We start from the raw sequence: 22,179 nt of genomic DNA, 5'->3' as shown, positions 1-22,179 counted from the left end.
GGTCAGAGTTTTGTTCACTTTCAGTCATATTGAGGTCTTTGATAAAATGGCAGTCTAATATCTATAATCAGCATGGTCCGAATCGGTATTTCATATACAAAGTAGATTTAACATCATCTCCAGACGCTCAAATTGTAGTTACTCTTTTAATTGCAACATGAGGATAAAGGTTCAAATCTATTAACCTCAAGCCCATCAGTAAAAGGAAGAAACAAAAGTGAAGCATGAGAGACTTGAAGCAGATGTTACTCTCCTTGCCCGCAATTTTGGGATTGCAGAATCCAACTAACATGGTCATTTCCTGTGTCTTTTGGATTGTAAAACCTATGAGCCCTCAAGTCTCTTGGATTTCTCCTGTCTCGTCTTTTCGGACCTTTCCACACTCAAGTGGGAGATATCACTTGAATGCTTTGGTCAAGCGTCCGAAGAAGCTCTCTGTGATCTAGCCTTGAGAAGAAAGGTCTTGTGTCCTCCGAGGCTACTGCAACCACCAGCCTTGTTCTTTTCACTCGTGGGAAGGCCACATGGACATGTACCCTTACTCTGCACAGCCGATCTATGCGGCTTGTAGGGCAAACCAAGCAAGGCTCCACTGTTCGAGACATGCCTGTTTTCCCACTAGATTGCATTTTATAATTACCAGATTAAATTCATTACAATCATGGCTAAAATGTAATTGGAAGAACTCCAAAATTTACAGGAGATATACATGTTCATCGATTTTCTTACTAGTGATAAAATCAGAAGATGGTGGTTCAGCATCATTTGAACTCCTTCCAGCTGCTTGCAATCAAAACGACCAGATATAACATTTTAAATTTCTGTTGTTAGACATTTAAATAATTTTTATATGAGATACAGTAAATTATAAACACCTTTTCTCCGTAAGAGCTTCACAAATTAAACTGTATATAATGTAAAAGCATTCACCCTTGACATACGATCTACAGTATCAATCTCAATGCAGCTTAAGAAAATGTTGTTAAAGAAGCTGGAAACAAACTCAGAAGACTCGAGATCACTTAGGTAAAAACTGGGTACGTTAAAAAAAATCATTCACAAACAAAGCCATTTAAAGCTTCCCATGATCAACTCAGAGGAAAGAAAACCAAATTACATGGTATGCAAAATGTTTAATTACATGTTATGCAGAATATTTTATTGCAGAAAATCTATTATGGACCTTAGTAGTTGTAATCAATGCACTGCAGGGGGACAAATCATTGTGCTGCCATCTCAGGCTACAAACTTCTACTTCATCCTATTTTTTAAACTCAACTAACAGGACTTCAAGTTACACTGCAAAAATGGATCTGGGACATTTGATAAAATGGACCCTGCATGGTTGGAGGAAATTTGAAAAGATGAATCACCCTATGTTTGGCATATAGGGTAACAGCACCGTCTTCTTCTTCAACCCAAGCTTTAGTGGTGAAGCTGATCACAGCCCAACTAGAACAGAGACTCAAAGCATGCTATTTGTTAAGATACATCACTCTTATAACATCTGCAAAGTTTTGCAGATTGTCTTAACATTCATGGAGGGAACCTACAAGATGGATGGCATGAGACACTCGTGAGCATTATGATTAAAGGCAAACAAAAAAAAGAAGAGGAAGAAGAAAGAAAAGATGATTCTTACTGCAGGAAAAACCACCAAGTCACCAGCTTCCACAATATCCTTTGTGATGGAGGTATTTGTTGCTAGTCCAAACTGATAGCCAAGTCAGGATCATGGACAAATCACTGGACTGCTGGAGAATTGTAACAAGGCCAAAATAAGACAACCCATGAATTCCCTACATTAAGATGCAAACACATTCTCATTAGAAATGTATACTGGATGTGTTTTATGGACTTTGCGCTGGTGCTGTCATGTATCAATACTTTCATGTTCGTGAATTAAGAACACATCACCCTCCCTGTGGATAATGAGACCACAATGTTACAGATGCATGGGAAACTGGTACAGAGGTGTTAATAGGTACTGTGGAGCTGTAGAGACTTGATAGAGACCTGAGGCTGAATTAAATAATCAGGGGCAGCAAAGCTGGGCATGCTCATCATTTTATCAGGATCAAACCCACTGTTGAATAAGCAGTTCCAAAATTCCTTGGGTGGTTACAAATGTATTGGGCCAAATCATGCCAAATGTGAAAAAACCAGACCAAATTACATCACCTAAATCTTCCTCTGAGTTTTATCCTCATGATCAAGTAGTGCAATCAAAAACTATATCTACCCATCTAATTATCCATCTAATGTTCTCAACGTTAGATGTTATCAATTTACAAAATAACAATAGTTCTTTGCATTTCCAAAGGTACTGACTTTAAAAATCACAAGCTGCATGACTGAAATCATGACTATAACCATAATAGTCAAGCCCTGGATCATTTTTCCTTAACAACGATTCATATACAGGCAACCTCAGGTCGAATTGCACACAAACTCCCAAAAAAACAAAAGTAGACTCCCGGGCCAATCATAAAAGATTGAAACACAGAGTCCAGTTAGATACTAAGGGAACTACCAATCACAACAGTTTATAATTCTTATTGAGTCAGCAATTGTATTAGTACAATAAAAACAGACTGTTGGGTTTGGTTGAATAATTTTAAAGAAAAGGAAAAATAATCTTGTAAAGCTAGTTCCATGAACAAAAACCTAAAGAAGAATGTAAGCATCCCACTAATTTAAGAAAGCTAATTAGGATGAAGGATTTAGAAACCTCAATATCTCCCTTTCAATCAACTCAAAGAGCTTCTTCTAAGCCTTGATCCTCCCGACAGCGCTCTGGTACCCATCTTGTGATAGTTCGCTCCTCAACAATGAATTCTTCCAAACAATTTAGTGAATTCCTATCACTTCCATATCTTCTAACCATAAGAACTAATAGTGTCTTTGCAACTGAGCCACAGACTCGAAGGGTGCAATGCAGGTCAGACCACACCCTCAACCGACCGCTGCTTGTGTTGCCATCACCATCTGAAACCATAAGCACTGCATACTCTGAATGAACAAGAGCCGGGTGGTGACGGTAAGCCACATAGTCCACACCATACTGAATCCCTGGGCGAACAACCCAATTCTTAGAACGAAGATAAAAATATGCTTTGTAAAACTCAGGAAATGCTTCCCTTTTAGATCTGAAGTGATCCCACAACTCCAATTCACTCATGCAGGTTTCTTTGTCTCTTGAGACCTTAAGGCATTTTAGAGCATGACACAGATAGAAAGCCTCCTCTGGACCTAATTGGAACCATTGTTTATCCTTGTTAGAGGTAATGATTGCTCGGCCAAAGGAGGTTTTACTTAGAAGATCAGCTGACTCCGGTTCAGCTTCAAGAAGAATGTCGCAGCCAGATAACAATGCATATGCTTCTGATTGGGTAAGAGAGACTTGAAGTTGAGCAACAATTTCCGACATAGGATTTGCATGGGCTATGTCTGCAAAACCTTTCCCCTTCCATCTCGGTCTACTTAACTCCATGGAGAATAATGTGTGAGAACGGATCCAATTGGGTGAAGTTCCTGATAGTGAAGAATAGTAATGGAAGAAGCATATCAACAGTAATCTCCACTAAAGTGGCATAATTAATCAAACAGATAGTAAGTTCTTGGACTAGTGTGGTTAAAGTTGAACATGAATGCTCCTGCAATTATCAACAAAAGAAGCAGGCTTTGACATCTGTATTTATGTAAGATCAGCATGGAGACACTCAAATCGGGCAGATCAAGAAACCCTACAAATTTGAACAATCTTCACAATACCACAAGAAAGGACAGATCAAGAAACAAAATCAGGCATTTCAGCTCGAATCAAAATAAAAAGGTAAAAAGAGAGGAAAAGAACAAATTCTAATGGTAATTCTTTGGAGTTTTGAACGATCACCAGTGAAAGAACCGGCGGAGCGGCGGAGCTCGGGGTCGCCGTGAGCGAAGTTGAGCTCTGGCGAGCGCGGCGGCCGCGCTGGTAAAGTATGCGCAGCTTCGTCTTGTACGGCTTCCGCCCCAACATCGCAAAGGAGAACAGATTATAATAGGAGACTCGAGACTCCCTCGGCGGCGGAGGAAAGAGGAAGCCCTAGGATTATTTAGGTTCAGGGGTCACAGCATGGTGAATCGAAGGCTAATGAGAGAGGTAGGGTTTCATAACGTAGTGGTAACCGACATATCTTCGCCGAAGTGTCCTTTCCAGGAGCGGTCTTTTTTTGTGGTGCGTGAGTCCGTTCATGAGCTCTCTCTGAGTGTTTATAGAATTGCAAGATGGGCCATCTTACGAGCCCAACCCAATCCATTTGCCTATCTAGATTGGGCTAACTATGTGACTAGATGTGGTGAGATGGGTCAGGCTGTTGAATTTGAACAAATGAGATTCAATCAAATTAGGTTGGAGTAAATAAAATCAATTTTTGGTACAATTTTTTTTTTGTGGGGGTACAAGAAAAAATTGCTCTTGATAGAACTAAATGTTAAAATCTTAAAACTTATGAGGATGTCCCAAACAGTTTTTAAAGCAAAGAAAGTTGTACCTAATCTACATACATACGACACATTTGAATAGTTGTAGATAGGGTGATAGCATTGTCTGGAGAGTCCGGCCATATCGATCATTGATTACATCTGTGCATAATTTTATTTAAGCAGAACTTTATTTTTCAGCTAAATACTCTTAACTCCACACATGAATTTCTAATGACTAATCTCTAATTAATCAATAGAGAAAAGAAACAATAAAATTATGTTCCTGACATCCTCATAATTAAGACTTTGTAGAAAATAATACGGTTGTTTGGGCTTAGATGATGGTCTGATTTATAAAATGAAGTGACTTGCGAATCATACATCATTAAATCTAAATAGCATTTATTCTATTCTTTTGAAACTGTTTAATCTTTTATAACACAACAAGAGGGAAATAGATCACTGCCACACTCTTTGTCAATGAATCTGATGGAACACTGATTAGATTTCAATACCCCACAGAGGAAAAAAAACAAAGAGAGAATAGAAGTTTAAAGATCAAAATTGAGAAGAGGAGGAAAGACTTCCTGAACAAAGGGATGGGCACTGAAACAGCTAGATGTATGTGGCGTTTCCAGGATCAAATGGCACAGATGGCGAAACCATAGATCAGGATGACCACATAAGACTAAATATAGCGTCCGTGCCATTATACCAAGAGGAACCTGTTCTCCCCCAGAATTGGTAATGGACGCATCCCCATCCCATTCCCATTCACATATGACCAAGATTTTGTCCAGATAAATTACTAAATAATAGGATTTGCATATTAGATGCAAAAAAAAAGAACAAGATTAAAAAGACTGTCCTCATGAATATGATCTAAGAAAACAAAATAATTCCAACAAAAAGATCAGGGATGCACTTAGATGTTAAATAAACTCAATAAACATCGAGAAAATCGAGATTTAAAATATTCAATGAAAAAAAAAACAAAGCGGAAGATTTGGAAGGCATTCTAAGAACATTATGTCAAGGAAATTAACAAAATACCACCATGAATGGATTAGTTTTACGTAGGGAAAACAAATGTTTCTGTTGACAATGAGGAGGAATAAATCTTACAGATTTGAGAGCTCAGACAGCCAAGGGGTAGTCTTCAACCACTGGCACAAAAGACCAGGTGTCAGAAACTCTAGTCCACATAAAGCCTCATCACAGCGCCCCAAGATAATAGCAGAAATCTAAACCAAAATAACCAGAAAATGAAACTTCTTCAGGGAAAAATCGGGAAAAATGAAAAAAAAAATACACGAAATAGGAAAAGAGAAGAGAACCCACAGAGAAAGAAAACGCTACGAGAAAGAATCCATTGATCAATCGATGAAGAGAGATTGAGAGCGAGCGAGAGAGAGAAGATGAGGGAGGTGAAATGGTAAGACCTCTCAGTTGTTGGAGATTTATACGCGTAAGGGGGTTAGGGTTTCCACCAAGAACCCGGTTGCAGTTTCGAGCCAGCTAAAGATTGTGGCCTTTGGATTTGCATCGGATGGACGACCGTAGACGGCTCGCTGTTGGGTATTATGGGGAGAACCGGACCTGGCCGCCGTGCGCGGCCCGAGCATTAAACTACTTCCAAAAATTTTAGGCGGAACGTGGCTGCACCTGGGCTTGCTCGGGCCTGGCCCATCTTGACGGGGCTTGGGTCGGCCTTGGCCCATTTCCGGCCTCCTCCTCCTAAAAGTGTGCCATTCTACGTAATGCTCTAGGCTCTTATATCGCTCAATCCAAGCCCAAATACGTTCAACTGAAGCCTACTAAGCAAAGCCCAATTATGTGTGTTTTGTTTGGTACTAGGGAGTGAAGATGCACGCTACGAGCGTATGAGGAAAGCCCTCCCGCCGCACTTCCTGACATTGTTCAATGCAGGCCATTTTTGCCAAACAATCAGCCACCTGATTTGCTTCCTGGAGAACTTGAAGACGAGCAAAGTTGGACAGAGTGGTGCATATAGAGATGCAAATGGATCAGATTGGACTGAGTTATGAGGGATCCCAACCCAACCTGGTTTCTAATTTGGATCCTAATTTGGACCCAGATCAAATTCAATAGAAGATCGGATCGGGTTGGATCGAGTCCACGACTACATTTTTTGATCCAACGGGTCATTCGAGTTGGGTCAAGTTCCAACCCAAAAAATTTGGGTCCGATTCAAGTTTGTTTGTCTTCCTATAATTTTCTTATGGAGTTTTTTTTGTATGAATACCCTCCTAAACATCAAATTTTGCATAAATGGCCCTCAAAATTGATATTTACATGTATACCCTCAAAAAATACTAGTTTTGCTATTCTATTTTTTTTTCCTTATTTTCACATATGTACCAACGCCATTTAACGTCGTTAAAAAATTAATGGTTTCAAATTAAAATGACTAAAATATTCTTAATGGATATATGTGCCAAAAAAATGTTTATAAGATAATAGTGATGGAAGACAAAACAACTAATTTCAAAATTTTATTTTATTTTTAATTAAAATAAATATAATTTTTATTAATGGTGTTAGAAGGTACTTGTGCAAAAATAGCATTTTGTAAGGGTACAAAAATAAATATAAATTTTAAGAGGGTATCAACGTAAATTTGAATTTTTAGAAGGTACTCATGCAAAAAAAACCAAATTATAGTGAAAATATTTCTAGATATTTCTAATAGGGTTTTTGCATGAATATCCTTCTAAATATTAAAGTTTACATGTATACCCTTTCAAAATTGATATTTGCATGTATACCCTCATAAAACTCTATTATTGTGCAAATGCCCATAATATAACAATTATTCTAACCATGTTAAAAAATCATATTAATATTAATTAAAAATAAAATAAAATTTTGAAATTATGCTATTGTTCCGTGATTGCGAGCTGCGCTCAGCATCGCGATTGCGAGCGGGCTCACGATCGTGATCTCCTTCTTCACCGCGATTGCGATGTAGCTCGTAGCTCGCGATCTCCTTCCCCTTTGTTTCCATAATCCAAATTCTTTCCATCTACCTAGGGAAGCCAACTAACAAAGAATGAGCCTAGGAACCAAATAAATAAGAGCACCTAACCCATAACAGTAAGTCCAAATTCATCAACTTTTACTGTTTACTATTTAGGCACACCAACCAACATATAATTGCTAGGGATTGCACCAGATCCTTCTTTATAGTGCTCTAGACAGGTTCCATCAATGTTTCAAGAAATATTGGAATGAAAATCAAGGAAGAGATGGTGTGACATTCTAGCAAGGAAGATGGTGTCAGGTCAAACCAAACACTGGCACCAATAAGGTTCTCGATCCCATCAATATCTGACTAGGACTTGTGAAAGAAAAGGTGGTTCTGCCTTGGGCTATCCTAGTGAAGCCCTTGGAGGATAGGCCCAAGGAATTCAAGGTAAGAGAAGGAGGAGAATTATTTTGTGCATTAAGCTGATCTCCTATTTTGTGCAGAGGTAGTATCAGTAATCTTTTTAAACAATGACAGTCGACTCAAACCATCAACTTCTTTCTCATATTTAGCTTGCTATCATTCTGTCTGAAGGGAGAAAAGAACATAGAGAGTGGAACCCCTTTACTATTTGGCGGTGTTCCCAAATAGTAAACAGTAAAAGTTGACGAAGGTTCTTACTGCTCAAGAATTTGGACTTACTGTTATGGGTTAGGTGCTCTTCTTTGTTCGGTTCCCTAGGCTCATTCTTTCTTAGACTCTTAGTTGGCTTCCTCTCTAAATTCTTTCTATCTACTATAGAAAATTGCATGAATATCATTAGAAAGTTGCTATTTACTTATATACCCTTATAAATATTTCTATATGTACGTCTACCATTAAAAATATTTTAGTTATTTTAATTTAAAATCGGTAATTTTTTAACATCTTTAGATGGCATGGCTACATATGCAAAAATAAGAATTAAAAAAAAAGATAGAATAGCAAAGCAAGTGTTTTAAAAGGGTATACATGCAAATATCAATTTGGATGGGTATTCATGCAAAATTCGATATTTAGGAGGGTATTCATGCACACACACAAAAAAAAACCTTTATAATAATACGAGAACATGAAAAGTTTTAGAGTTTGCCACACTCAGATCATCACAGATCTGACAGCAAAAACACAAAGAGGAACAACATGAACGCACTGAAGAAATGACAAACTGTTTTAGCTCCATGCACCAAGGGAAAAAAAAAAAAAAGAGAACTATGATCGGTGAAGACACCAAGAAGAGAAGAGTTGAAACACGAAATAACAAACTCAAAACCATCAAAAGCTTCAGCAGAAATACAAGATTGTATCAATTCTCATGTTACCACAGAAAAACGCTTATAAGTGTCATTCCTTCATCAATGCGGAAACTAATCAAAAAGCATAATAAAATTCTAAAATTGTTAAAAAAAATTACTTTTTGTTCAAAGGAACAGCACTGAAGAACAAATCAAACCTACTTTCTCAAAATAAAAAATAAAAAAAATTATGGCAAACTGTAAGCATCCAAACAAAGACAGAGAGCTGTCAGAAATTTGGGTTAAAAATAAAAATAAAATCCCAACTTTCTCCTCAAAACTCACTCCCAACCCGAATCTTCCCCCGAAAAAAACCCCAAAAATCAAATCAATAATAGAAATCAAGAAAACAAAGAAGAAAGCGAGAAAGATCAGAGATATACGAAAGCCACCTCGAGAAAATGATAGGAAAATAGAGCCGATCGCTTCTCTCTCTCTCTCCCTCTCCCCGAACTCTCCCTAAATAGGAAATATGCGGTTCTAGGGTCGTAGGATTTACAAGTTTGGGTTGAATCGGTTCGGTGTGGGTCGTAGGATTGAAAATTCAAAATTATATAAATTTCAAATGAATCGGATCGGATCAAATATAAATTCAGTAAATCTAGATCCGACTCAAAAAAATGGGATGGTCCAATTTTAATATCCGACCTGGTCCAATAGATTTCCAAAATGAATCGGGTCGGGTCACGGGTCAACCCGGCTCATTTGCACCCATATTGTCCTTCTGCTTCTCTTAATAAGCTGGGTGGCTGTTTCAGCCTCCCCCTTCATCCATTTAAAAAAAAAAAAAAAATCTTGATAACATCTTGTCATCATCAGTTTCATAATGGTCATTAGGAAATATCTGTTGTTAACGATAAAAAAATAGCTCAACAGCTCTCTTGTCATCATTAGAATCATAGTTGTCATTAGGAATAATCTGTTGTTAACAATAGAAAAATAGCTCAACAGCTCAAGCTAATCGCCAACCCGTGACGCATCCACGATGCTTCTCGATCCTTTTTGACCACTCTCTTAATTTCTTTCTCAAGTTTTGCTGTAACACAATTATAGATCCAAGCACGCCATTCCTTGCGTAAAATTTTAAACAATTCTCCTACGAAACTTTTCTTGATGAGTTTACTGTCTCATGCAGCAAACATGTAACTGATGAAACAATTCAGATTAAACTGCAGCTAATTCATGCTTTACAAAAAAAAAAACACTCCTTTATGCTCAGAGTGTTCATGGTAATTCTTTATTTCCTTGAAGGAAAAAAAAGAAAAGAAAAGAAAAAGAAAATATCTTTTACAGAACAGAGCAGAACCTTAATAACACACCATTCAACTTATTTATTCTAACTACAAAGCAAAACATATCAGAGAACACAATTAAATGGAACCTGCCCTGATATATTTTATTCTAAGCATTCACAACTGCGCAGTTCTTCCTGATCTCACCAGTTGATCCAGTCTTGACCTCAACCCTGCCCATCTTCTCCATGGACAAAGCGAACTCTTGGAAGAATACTTCAGGAGGGCTATCAACAAGGTTCATAATAGAAGACTTGGTGCCAGCATTGGTTATCAGAGCTGCATCAGATTGGAAGAGGCCCCTTCTCTTGAGGACATTTTTATAGTACCCAAGATCGAACGTTCTGAAACTTCCTGGATCCATTTCAACGAAGGTTACGTTGTCGTTGAGGGACTTGCACTTCTTCTTCAGATTTTCAGCGTAGAACTTATCCAGAGAAGGATCCTGATCACCTTTTCCCGTGAAGTTATAGAGACGAGTGTCGAAGGATAAGCAGTGGGAAATACCAATTGTGTGAGCTCCTGATACATACAGTAGAAGAAATGTTAGCCATCTAAGCCCTTATAAAATATCAAATTTGTCAAACCTCCTTAAAACTCTATGCTTCAGAGAGAAATATTTGCTCTTGATGTATTTGTTTACCGGATAACAGAACTAGATCGGTCAGATTGAGACCCTTGTTTGCAAAGGATGTCTGAAGCGCGCTGAAGTTAAATGTAGGGGCTGGAATGTCATTCAAAGCTTCTGTGGAGTTGGAGATCAACCCATCCCTGCGCCCTGTTGGAACTCTCCAAAAGGGTCCTCCCTAATGCAAGAGGAAAACAAAGATCCAAAAGAAAAAAAAATAAATCAAATATGAATCCAAAACTAGGAAATCTTGAGTTTATATGAGCTTCTTACTATGACTCCAACTGCATCCCTTGCAACTAATGCAACAATATCTGCGCATGAAACAACACCCGGGCACTCCTTCTCCACCAAACTCTTCACCCTGTCGATGAAACTGAACCCACGAAGTGTCTGGTTTGGAGTCGCCGCTTTCTCAGCTTGGTTGCTGCTGGTGGAATTAATGAGAACAGAACCATCGCAACCCTGCAAGTATAATGATGAACACAACTCATTATTTGGTATCAGAAGAACAAAGAAGGCAATTAATGGAAGGAAGATGATACGTACCCTGACAAAGCAGTCATGGAAGTGCATTCTAAGAAGAGGTGATGCCAAAGTTGGTGCATTTGGGATGTGCTCCTTAACAAAGTCTGAGATGATCTTCTCTGCCTTTGGACAGCTCTTATCATAGAAGCCTAATTGCAGATCAGCTCTCACACAACACAATAGACCCAAGAGTAACCAAACAATACAACCCACAAAGCTCATCCTCATGGTTGCTCACCAAAATCTAGCACACAAGCCCTATGCACAAGCTTGGGAATTCAAAGCATACAATGCCCTGAACTCTGAGGCATGGAGGCAGATTTATAGCCCCTTGTGTAACTCCCTTGTCCACTAAGGTTTTGAAGCTTCTTCACCAGAGCTGACAGCCATGTGCTGCCTTTCTTTTATATTTGTATTAGTTATAAGGAATAGCCTAAGTTAATGCATAGGACAAGCCAGATAAAGTTTGAGGTAAAGGTTAGGGTGTATGCTGGCTTTTAGCCTTTATTCTCATGGGGCTGTCACTTTTCTTTGACGCAAGGGAGAATAGTTCCTTGGGAGCACAGCTGGTTTGCAAATGGTGTTTACTTGTCCGCATTTGCTTTCCATTCAGTAACGGATGAATAACCTTACTGCATGCAAGTGGCATTTGAGAGCTAAAACAGTGGTCCCTAAAATATCTGATTCCCCTCCTCCTACTGTTGCAGTTTGTATTCATTTGACTAAAACAGTGGTCATGTGCATGTGTATTTCATTTCATGATTCAATGTGTAGGTAGGAAGAGAAAAATGTATAAAACTAAAGACCCTAGCTTGTCGGGAACTCGAAGATTAAGAAAGAGAGAAAAAGAAGCACGCCAAATCTTAATGATGCTGCTTTGTTATATAATTTGGCTCGTAGATTTGTCGCATGCATGCGATGAATGGATGGCTGATTGTATTGGTTGAGTTTACGCACGATGACTGTATAAATTACTTCAATAATTTTTCACTTTTTCCCTCAAAAATTAATTTTTACTCTTACTGTTATTTTCATCTTATTTTATATCGACCAAAGGTTGCACAAAGTATGCCATGTTTCGATAATTAGTTGGTATTTAAGGAGAAATACTAAAATAACTAGATACAAATAGATGTTAGATGTATGTATTGTAAAACAAATAGATCAAGTCAGCTAGCCAATAACTTCGCTATGTGTTCTAAATTCACCGATGAATCTGAGCCCATGGAGCATTTTAATTTGGCCTGATAAATATGGCTGATTCCTTGGTTTTGCCTAAGATTTTGTAGATACAATGAAAGATTAGCAATAAAAAATATACAAATTTACACTTTGTGTGTTTATGGAACCTCATGAAGATATGGTAAACTGGTCAGCGAATGCTATGTTTCTTGAATTAACTGCACTACTTTGCTACCTGCAACTCTATTAGCTGATCCACATGGAAACAAACTTCACACTTTTACGTTATAATAGATGTACCTCTATATATCACCTTAAATATTTTCTGTTATTATTAATCAAATCCTTATTAAGAATAATGAAAATCTTAGGAGGTTCCAATAAGAATAGGTATTTCAGTTGTGTTAAAGGTTATAAGAAAATATTGAAACAACTTTAAGTAACTTATAGCGACATTGAGACTAAAGATATAAATACATTTGAAATAATATTAGAGGAAATCTTAAATAGAAATCTTTGGCGAATGGAGTATCCATAAAACCCGCTCCAAATAGTTTGAACAAAGCTGGATAGGCATACTTTATGGTGTTAATTAAATACTCAACAATTGCTGGCGAGGCATGCAACATATGAGTTGGCCAGCACAAGAAAGAGGATATTTTATGCACATACCTTGAATTCTACTATGAATTTCTGTTTTAAAAAAAAGAAGAATACAATATTAACTATACTATTTAGCTTATAAAACTTCGTTATTTATTGAAGAAAACTATATTGTTACGCCATGGTCACCCATCACCAAGAGAAACTCTGTTCTAAGCTATAGTCAAATAACCTAATTATGTTGGCGTCATTATCTATATTTTTATATTCAAATTTTTCGGTCCAGTCTGGATCCCAGAAAAACAGAGGTAGGAAAACTAAACAAAGCCAGATGAAACTGGGTTACATGTTATTTCAATTTACAACAAGTTACATCTTTTTTGAGTCCCTTTTTTTGTGTCCTTCATATGATTTCTTTTTCTTCAAACTTCATTAACTGATCCAATCCCCAAAATATTCAATTGGGCTGTGTACTGAATTGATATTTAATATTGTGACTACCTAGCTTAACCCAAGGCCAAAACCCAAAATCAAGTGTGACATGGAATCAAAATTTATGTTGGATTTGATCGATGTTTTTTAGAGCTCCATTAGTTGGTCATTAATTCTTTAACCTTTGTTTTGCTTCTTAGAGCTCACTTTCATTCAACAGTGTAACGCATCCCTGTTTTCATGCTGTAAATGCTTCCATATGTACCTATATTTAATCCATCAATTCAGGAGTACAACAATTAAGAGCAACCATGTCTTGATTGCAATCTTTGGTGGAATAAAACAAAACTAGGAAGGAAAAATGAGGAACATTTGGCCATCTTTTCAACTATTTTAATTTCACTTAGGAGATTTAGGTCAACACAATCCATGTGCAGCTCTTGGACGGTGGCCAAGCCACCAGTGTAGTGTAGCTGTATGCATTATGGTTGTTATCACTTAAAAAAAGAAAAAGCAAAAAATATATATTAAATTTATGTAACCATGCAGTCTCTAAGTACAATTATTAGAAGGACCACAAATTGATAAGCCTCTGCATGCAACACCAGCAACCTTAATTCTATATTACAAATATGTTGATACCAGATTTTGAGGCTTTGTCCAAGTACTCGTACTAGTCTCAAAAAGTAGATGTGTATTTTATCCTACATCGGCTAATGGCTATGCATTGGAGTATTTATAGAGGCCAAAGAATCCAAATGCAACTTTTTTTGAATGGAGTTTCGAATTGTTGCATGAATACAATAAAATATGAATGGAGTTTAGTCGCAAAGATTGTAGTGTGATTCCTTAAAATAGATTTTGGATGGTCGATATGGATTGACCTGTTAATAATTGAAGGTATAGTGTAAATGCATGGCAAATTTTTTATTTTCATCGCGAAAGCAATGCAAAAGCTAACATATTTGCATGTGCAATGTAGCTAGAATCAAGTTTTTTTTTTTTCTTCTTCCTTTCTTTTCTTTGGGAAAAGATGGTTCATCTATAAATTTCTTTTCTTTTTTGGATGAAAGTTGGGCTGTAAGTTTCATTGAAACAATAAACTATAAAGAAGTACAAGACACCAAAGACTCGCCAACTTAACGAAAAGAAAGAGTTGAGGATTGAGGAAAGAGGCTTTGGGTGGCTTTTCCTCCCTTCGTATATATATAAAAAGAAAAGATTGAGGAAAGATAAAAGAAAACAGATGGACCAGGATAGGACAAAGAGAGGTGTTCTTCAGCCATTGTAATTTGTAAAGGCTTTTCTTTTCTCTTACTCTTTCGACCCTAAAATCCATTTTTAGATTTAGACCAAGTGTCAAAAAAGAGAAAGACAGAGACCTCCCTTAGTATGTATGTATGTATATATATATATATATATATATATATATATATATATATATATATATATAAAAGATTGAGGAAAGATAAAAGAAAACAGATGGGCCAGGATAGGACAAAGAGGGGGGTTCTTCAGCCATTGTAAGGCTTTTCTTTTCTCTTACTCTTTCGACCCTGAAAACCATTTTTAGATTTAGACCAAGTGTCAAAAAAGAGAAAGAGAGAAAGAGAGAGAGATTTAGACCAAGTGTACTGAATCAAGGCCTGGCTTGGGATTCCAAGGTCCCTTTCCGGTTGATGCAAATTATGTACAGAGATTTTGGTGGAGGATTTGTTAATTCTGTAGTTAGTTGACATTGAAGCATCAGAGATTCAGAATGAGCTATCAGAAACAAAATATAATAAATTATAAACTTCTCTCGATACGACTTGTACTGCAAAGCAGCTGGGAAAAGCCTATTTTTCCTTCAAACTAAGTACTACACGAGTGAGGTTAGGTGTCTGGAGTCTTTTCAATTCCTTATCCAGTGCCTTGCGTCTACTCGGAGCATCTCTCTCCACTAACGACATGTGTGAGCCCCCTATCTCTTCTTGCACCTTACCTAAACTGTAAAAAAATAGTCAAAGATAATATTTTTGCATGTTTTTATATATTTATTAGAAATTTAAGAATATATATATTGATTAATGTTCCTGTCGTGCTTGAAATTTGGCCTGAGGGTGGCCACGCCGGAGGAAGCCGAAAAGCCACCGGTCGGAACGGAGAAAGGGAGCCGACCTCCTACACATCGATGTACCTGCACGAAGCTTTGGCTAGGGATTCCGGCGAAGGCCCTCCGATGGCTAAGTGTTGATCCAGAATTTTTGGGCAAGGTATATGAGTGCTTTCCATAGCCTCTTATGGTTTACCGAGGGCCTTTCCCTACCCTTTTTTATAGAATGAGGGTCTCGGCCATTATCTGAAATCTCAGGCCGAGCTGTGATCAGCTGGACATTAGCCATTACTTGAAATCTCGGGCCGAGCTGTGATCAGCTGGCCATTAGCCATTACTTAAAATCTTGGGCCGAGCTATGATCAGCTGGCTATTAGCTAGAGGTGACACGAATTACGAAGATCAATCCCGTGAGAGGAGAATTCGGAAGATATCTTTCCAGATTTGTTTGAATATGAATTCTGAGGATTTACGGGATCTTCGACGGGATCAAGGTTGATAGGGCCGAAGTCGGCTCGGCCTCGGGCTGAGGTCGGCCTGGCCTTTGACCGAGATCGGCTCGGCCTTCGGCAGGATTCGAGGTCGGAGTGGCTCTTAGCGGGACCGAAGTCTGGCCTGCTCAGCTTTGAGTCTGCTCGGCCGAAATTGGGTGACTTCCGAGTTCGAGTTGTTCTTTGGCTTGAGTGAAGGAAGTAACCGAGTTGTCGATCATCCTGTGCTACAACCACATGTTCGTGAAGGTGTTTGTGCCGAGCGGGGTGCACCTCTCGTACATTGGAGCTAATGGCTTCAGGCCGAGCTTCCCGAGCCGAGCTTGGGTGGTTTAAGCTGCCACGTCATTCCCAGCGGAAGTGGTTGAGGGAGCTCTTCAATGCGTTATGCATGCGCTCCCTTTCGATGCGTTATCGTATGGTATGTGAGAGGCCAATCATCAATGCCTCGCCCTCCGAGGCGGCCACCATGATGACCTCGGCCTTTAGCACTGCGATCCAAAAAGATATGCGAGGGAGCTTCTGAGGTTGGAATTGAATTCGCTGCCGAGGTCGGGACCGAGGCTGCCCAAGCCGCCTGAGCTTTGCCCTTTTTACTTGTTTTCTTTTTTTTTTTCTTGTCATACTTGTAAGGTCGGCCACTTAGGCCTTTTTGTAGTCGACTATTTTTGCATTCAATCCGACCTCAAAGTCGGCACCTTTTGTACTTGGCCTTTGGCCTTTTAATATCAATGAAGTAGACTTTTTCTAGCACTTTGTGTTTTAAAGTTTTGCTAAGTGTTTGAGCTCGTCTTGCTTTGTGTCTTGTGTTGAGTTTTTGTGCTCGGCTAACAGAATCCGAACTGCATAACGCCTCGAGCTCGGGTCGGGGCATCATTGCATGTTCCTGCGGTCGAGGGAGTCCCTTCGGCTCACGGTCGACACTGCAGGGTTCCTAGCTCGAGCCAGGGTGTCATTGTTCTTGCGGTCAAGGGAGTCTCTTCAGCTCACGGTCGACACTACAGGACGCCCCGAACTCGGGCCGGGGCGTCATTATTCCTGCGGTCGAGGGAGTCTTTTCGGCTCACGGTCGACATTGCAGGGCGTCCCAAGCTCTGATCGGGGCGTCATTGTTTCTGCAGTCTAGGGAGTCTCTTCGGCTTGCGGTCAACACTGCAGGGCGCCCCAAGCTCAAGTCGGAGCGTCATTGCCTGCGGTCGAGAGAGCCTTGGCACCAGACACCCTCTGCTTTTCTCTTGTTTGCTATGAAAATCCAGTGAATCAAGCCTTTGGCTTGGGATTCCAACGTCCCTTTCCGGTTGATGCAAATTATGTACAGAGATTTTGGCGGAGGATGGGTTAATTCTGTAGTTGGTTGACATTGAAGCATCAAAATGAGCTATCAGAAACAAAATATAATAAATTATAAACTTCTCTCGGTACGACTGGTACTGCAAAGCAGCTCGGAAAAGCCTATTTTTCCTTCAAACAAAGTACTACACGAGTGAGGTTGGTGTCTGGAGTCTTTTCAATTCCTTATCCAGTGCCTTGCGTCTTCTCGGAGCATCTCTCTCCACTAACAACTTGTTTGAGCACCCTCCATCTCTTCTTGCACCTTACCTAAACAGTAAAAAAAAATAGTGAAAGATAATATTTTTGCATATTTTTATTTATTTATTAGAAATGTAAGAATATATATATTGATTAATGTTCTTAATTTGACTATATTATGATGTTTTAGTATCCAAATTATGCTTTCATCTTTTTGTTGCATTCAAAATTTTAAATAACATCGGCCAATACATTTTAAGGGCAGCTTTGATTGTTCGAAAGATGAGGTTTGAAATACAGAGGTAATATGAAGTGATAAAGGGTGCAAATATAGATTTTGAATATTCTATGAAAAGTAAGCAAAATCAAATTTATGATCGGAGGGATTGGATCATACTTTATCGTACAGTTAAACATCTATTATTAAAAAACATGATTCACAATCTTAAAATAATTATAAAATAATATAATATTATCATCTGGAGACTAGATCATGATCCCTCGCGTGGTTGAATCTTATTTTTCTTATTTATATGCTTTGCTAAATAAATTATATTTTTGGGAGGTATATAAATATCTCGCTCTATTTTAAGAGTTGAATAAATGATATGAGTGAGAAAAAAAAGAAGTAGATCTCTTTTGAAAAGAAATCATGTACAGGTGAAGAGTTTTATCATCATAAATGGGAGTACTGATAAATATAACAATTGGATTGGAAGATGCATCGATCGATCAATATCACACAATTTTTTGTGAAGGACCAGAGTGCATATTGTTTCAGCAAAGAAAATTCTATTGCTACTCTGAACAAAATGTTTCGCAGTTGTTATGGAGCTGGAGTGGAAGCTTTATATAATATATTCTAAGATGTAAAGAAAGATGTAGCTTCGGATTTACGAAAATCTAGCCCTCATTTAAAATATTCTCATCATAGTGAAAGGAGAAGGCCAAATAAAAAATGGTGGAGATAAAAAAAAACTTTTGGAATATGTGAAGTGGATGAAAGTGAAAGTATAACAGAACTTAAAACAGCACCCAACCCTGACGGCCCCTCCAAAAAGTGGTGTTTAAATAGTTCACGTCATGGCTCCCTCGTGCATGCATCGCTTCCATCCATTTCTTTCTCTACCTTTTGTTCGTATACTTCGCTGATAGGCGAAGTCTGGTCCACAAGTTGACGTCGCTCCGGCCATAGGGGACACGAGAAACTCGGCTATCCCCGGGCGCTATGAATTAATTAAGGAAAAAAAGTTAAGCTAGAGCAAAAGACGAGGAGGGGATCAGACTCATGTCAATTATGAGGCTCCGAATGGGATCCAATGGTTTCTTGGATTCTAGTCCAAGCGTGCCGCATTAAAAATCAGAATCAAAATAGAATTTGAAAAATATTAGGTAGGAGTCTAGAATAAATTTTGAAAGATCGAAGCATTAGTTTTCTGATCTTGTTGGCCACGTTCACCCCTATCGAGTGTAAGCTGCCGTTGTACCAAAAAAAAAAAATCAGGAATTCGAAATTTGAATTCAACTTCTCTTGACCAAACATCAGGAATAAAAGAAAGATGTAGCTTTGGATCTACGAAAATCTAACCCTCGTTTAAAATATTCTCACCATAGTGAAAGGAGAAGAGCAAATAAAAAATGGTGGGAAAGAAACTCTTGCATTATGCCTTACGGGACGCGAGAAACTCGGGCTCTATGAATTAATTAAAGAAAAAAGTTAAGCTAGAGCAAATGACAAGGAGGGGACCAGAACTCTTGTCAATTATCAGGCTCGGAATGGGATCCAATGGCCTCTTGGATTCTAGTCCAAGCTTGCGCTAATAGAATTCAAAATAGTAATATTCGTCAATGTTTTTGGTTGGAATAGAATTTAAATACTAAATAGGAGTATAGATTGGATTTTGAAATATTAGAGCATTATATTTTCATTCATCTCTAAACCAAATAGCTGAAATAGAAGTCATTCATTCCTATTTCTATTTTAGATTTTTTGCAACCAATATGTCCTACACGATGGAATCAAACTTTGTTTTGAGAAACAAGAAAGAAGGAATCTTGCACGGTACCATCATTTGCTGTCTTGAGAAGTAGACAAGCATGTTGGTTTGAAGTGCGTATGACAACATAAGGGACGATTCAGAAGTGATTTAATCACCATATATGCATTGCACAGAGTCTTCTTATTCAATAGCAATAACCATACGAAATTAATATATATAAACATAATATGTGAATTGTATGTGCTAAAATGTCATGCATGCATAACATACATGCAAATCACAAGCACTAAGATTTAAAAATTATTGGGTTGTATGTAACAATCATTATGCTAAGGTGTCATATGTCATCGTTGATATATATTAGGTTGGATTTCACCCCTATGAGAGTAAGGCAAGCTGTTGGAGATTTTGATATGCTTTTAAAAGATCTTAAAACCACTACCATGATGGCTAAAGCTGATTATAAGGTTGAGCTCCATTGCCTCCATTTTGGTGAGAGAGATTTCTACGTAAACTAATCATGTTGAATAATCTTTTTGATTGTTAATATTTAATACAGAAAATACAATGCCTTCCTTGCTGATTGAAGCTTTAATTGCTTTCATTCCAAGATAATCTTTTTCTTTATTCTTTGTCTGAATACGTCTAAAGCATGCATGGCTACTCTACCCTCCGCCATTATGGCTTGTGTTGAGCTACGTTAGCTTTTTTATTATATGCTTCCTGCACCTGAAAGCCTGTCCAAATACGTTCTTTTGTGCTTTAGCTTCCCCCTTCTTCCTTGCAACTTCATTCTTTTGATAAAGAAAGTGATGCCAGGCTGGGAACCCTTTTTTTTGGCTTTCAAGGATCCCTTCTCTTCTTAATCTCCAATCATCGACATATTTTTTTTTTTAAGTGATGCCTCTCCACTTTACTCGGTTACAAGATGAGGCTCAGAAGGTTTCTCGATGTTGCATCGAGAATAATGAAATAAAAAAAATAAGAATGTATATTTTATAATTAGAGATTACAGAGTGTAAGATTTTTCTCAATACACTAAATCTCTAAAATATTTGGTTGTTCTTTTCTTTTAGAATTACAATATATATATATATATATTTATATATATATATATATATAAATAATAGAGTAAGTTAATTTGGACTCGAATTGTTCTTTTCTTTTAGGCTCTGCACCACTTGCTTTGTTAGCTCTGCTCTGAAAACAAGATTCTCTTTTTTTTTTACTTCTTTAAAGCTTGTAAACTTAAAACATACTCAACATTCAAAAAATTAGTTAAATCAGTGGATATGCATCTGACTCAGTTTCGTCGAGGCTAGCTCGGCAGCAGCCAGAGTTTCTTTTACTTTGTTTATATCTTCTGAGAAATGGGAGGGGGAAAGCCACTGCACTGAGCTAATGACAGAGAAGGAAACAAGGCCCACCAAGCCCAGCAAAACTCGCACGTAACCCCCTTCCGGCAACCAAGGTTTCCTAAGGCAGACCGGCATGGCTGCTCCAAGACTTCCAGCTTTGTCGAGAATATTCCCGTACTCCTCTCCAACCAGAGACTGCAATTTAAACCCTACCACTTTTGGTCCCTTGCTAGCTTTTTTTATCAGAACTTTTGGTGGACTCTATTGGACTTGATCCAAACATCTATGGCTTAGATACACATACATGTGAATAATTCTAGTACCACTACCAATCTTTAGCAAACCATAATATATATATTTTTCAGGTAGATCCTTTTTTTTCACACCAAGGCCAGAGTCTAGGCTCCTAGGTTGATTGAGCTAGTGTTTGCAGGACGAGATCGTCATAAATTGGGGATTGAAGCAAGAGTTAGCAATTTTTTTTAATCAAAGCCCTGCTTCTTACAAAAGAGATGAAAGGTACAACCGAACGAAAATTTTATATTTTTTTTTAAAAAATAGAGCTTTAGCCAAATAGATCTTTAGTTTTCGGTCACTACGATTTTCGCGAGAGCTGCGATGAGCTGCATGCTACACTTGCAATGAAGCCACTAGATCATGATTGTTTGCGATCGAAAAATGGGTGCTCAAATTGGCATGCCAACTGCCGTTGTCATGGATGTCTAGTCTAAGTCGATGGCTCCACCATCTTTACTAATCTCTTGTATCATGGGCTCCCACGAGCTTCGAGTAGTCTGGGAGGGTCTTAACACTAAATCTCATTCCACCTTATCAAACCATGGATAGATGACGACTTGGAGTGTATGAATAGTCGTGGCAACTCGGCACATCATGACAAGGATTTCCTCTTTCTGTTCCCTTCTGATTATGATGACAAGGATTGCTCTTGTACTTAAGCTTGTCTCCTTTCTCTTCGTAATTTGGTATAAAGAGAGATCAATCTCAACAACCCTCCTCCAAATGTGGAGATGTGGTTTAAACCAGAAACAATCAAAACCAAACCTTGGACCGCAACAAAACGCCAGCCTTTAGCAAACCTTTGAAGTGAATGCATTCGATAACGTGAGCAAGCTGAGGAAGGAGTTGCAGAGATTGCATGCTCATCTACAATTTCATTTGCTACAAACAGAATGTTATGGATGATGTACGGCCAGGTGATACCATTGAGATTTTTTTAATGGGAGCGTGAC

At 38.2% G+C, this 22,179-nt stretch overlaps 2 protein-coding genes and 2 non-coding genes across 13 annotated transcripts; all 4 read right to left on the bottom strand.

Annotated features, from left to right (window-relative positions):
- Positions 1-1,071: 1,071 nt before the first annotated feature.
- Positions 1,072-5,916, bottom strand: LOC103703484 (putative tRNA-splicing endonuclease subunit Sen2). 10 transcript variants are annotated; one of them, XM_089927127.1, is made up of 4 exons: positions 5,809-5,916; positions 5,593-5,711; positions 1,643-3,656; positions 1,072-1,549 (listed from the first exon to the last, which is right to left on the bottom strand). In XM_089927127.1, the coding sequence occupies exon 3, from the start codon at positions 3,491-3,493 to the stop codon at positions 2,756-2,758; it is 738 nt and encodes a 245-aa protein (XP_089783253.1). In that variant the 5' UTR covers positions 3,494-3,656; positions 5,593-5,711; positions 5,809-5,916; the 3' UTR covers positions 1,072-1,549; positions 1,643-2,755. The 10 variants fall into 10 exon arrangements, with proteins under 10 accessions (XP_089783253.1, XP_089783256.1, XP_089783258.1 ...); XM_089927130.1 differs by having other exon boundaries at positions 1,643-3,534; XM_089927132.1 differs by having other exon boundaries at positions 1,643-3,534; positions 5,593-5,633; positions 5,809-5,871.
- On the bottom strand, positions 5,085-5,213 carry LOC113462505 (small nucleolar RNA snoR80). Its single transcript, XR_003384954.3, has one exon. It is a non-coding gene; the product is annotated as a small nucleolar RNA snoR80 (small nucleolar RNA).
- LOC113462503 (small nucleolar RNA Z157/R69/R10) lies at positions 5,597-5,695 on the bottom strand. Its single transcript, XR_003384952.3, has one exon. It is a non-coding gene; the product is annotated as a small nucleolar RNA Z157/R69/R10 (small nucleolar RNA).
- Positions 5,917-9,976: 4,060 nt separating the features above from the next.
- On the bottom strand, positions 9,977-11,706 carry LOC103703483 (peroxidase 3-like). Its single transcript, XM_008786338.5, has 4 exons — positions 11,260-11,706; positions 10,984-11,175; positions 10,726-10,888; positions 9,977-10,604 (listed from the first exon to the last, which is right to left on the bottom strand). Exons 1-4 carry the CDS (start codon positions 11,464-11,466, stop codon positions 10,192-10,194), a joined length of 975 nt encoding a protein of 324 aa, XP_008784560.1. The 5' UTR covers positions 11,467-11,706; the 3' UTR covers positions 9,977-10,191.
- Between the last annotated feature and the right edge of the window lie 10,473 nt (positions 11,707-22,179).

The sequence above is a fragment of the Phoenix dactylifera genome, chromosome 14 (assembly GCF_051530095.1).
Source record: "Phoenix dactylifera cultivar Ajwa chromosome 14, Ajwa_hap1_PhDact_Kaust_v1.1, whole genome shotgun sequence".
NCBI classification, from domain to species: Eukaryota; Viridiplantae; Streptophyta; class Magnoliopsida; order Arecales; family Arecaceae; genus Phoenix; species Phoenix dactylifera.
Note: the sequence above shows the minus strand (reverse complement) of the source record. Positions and strands in the feature narration are given on the sequence as shown.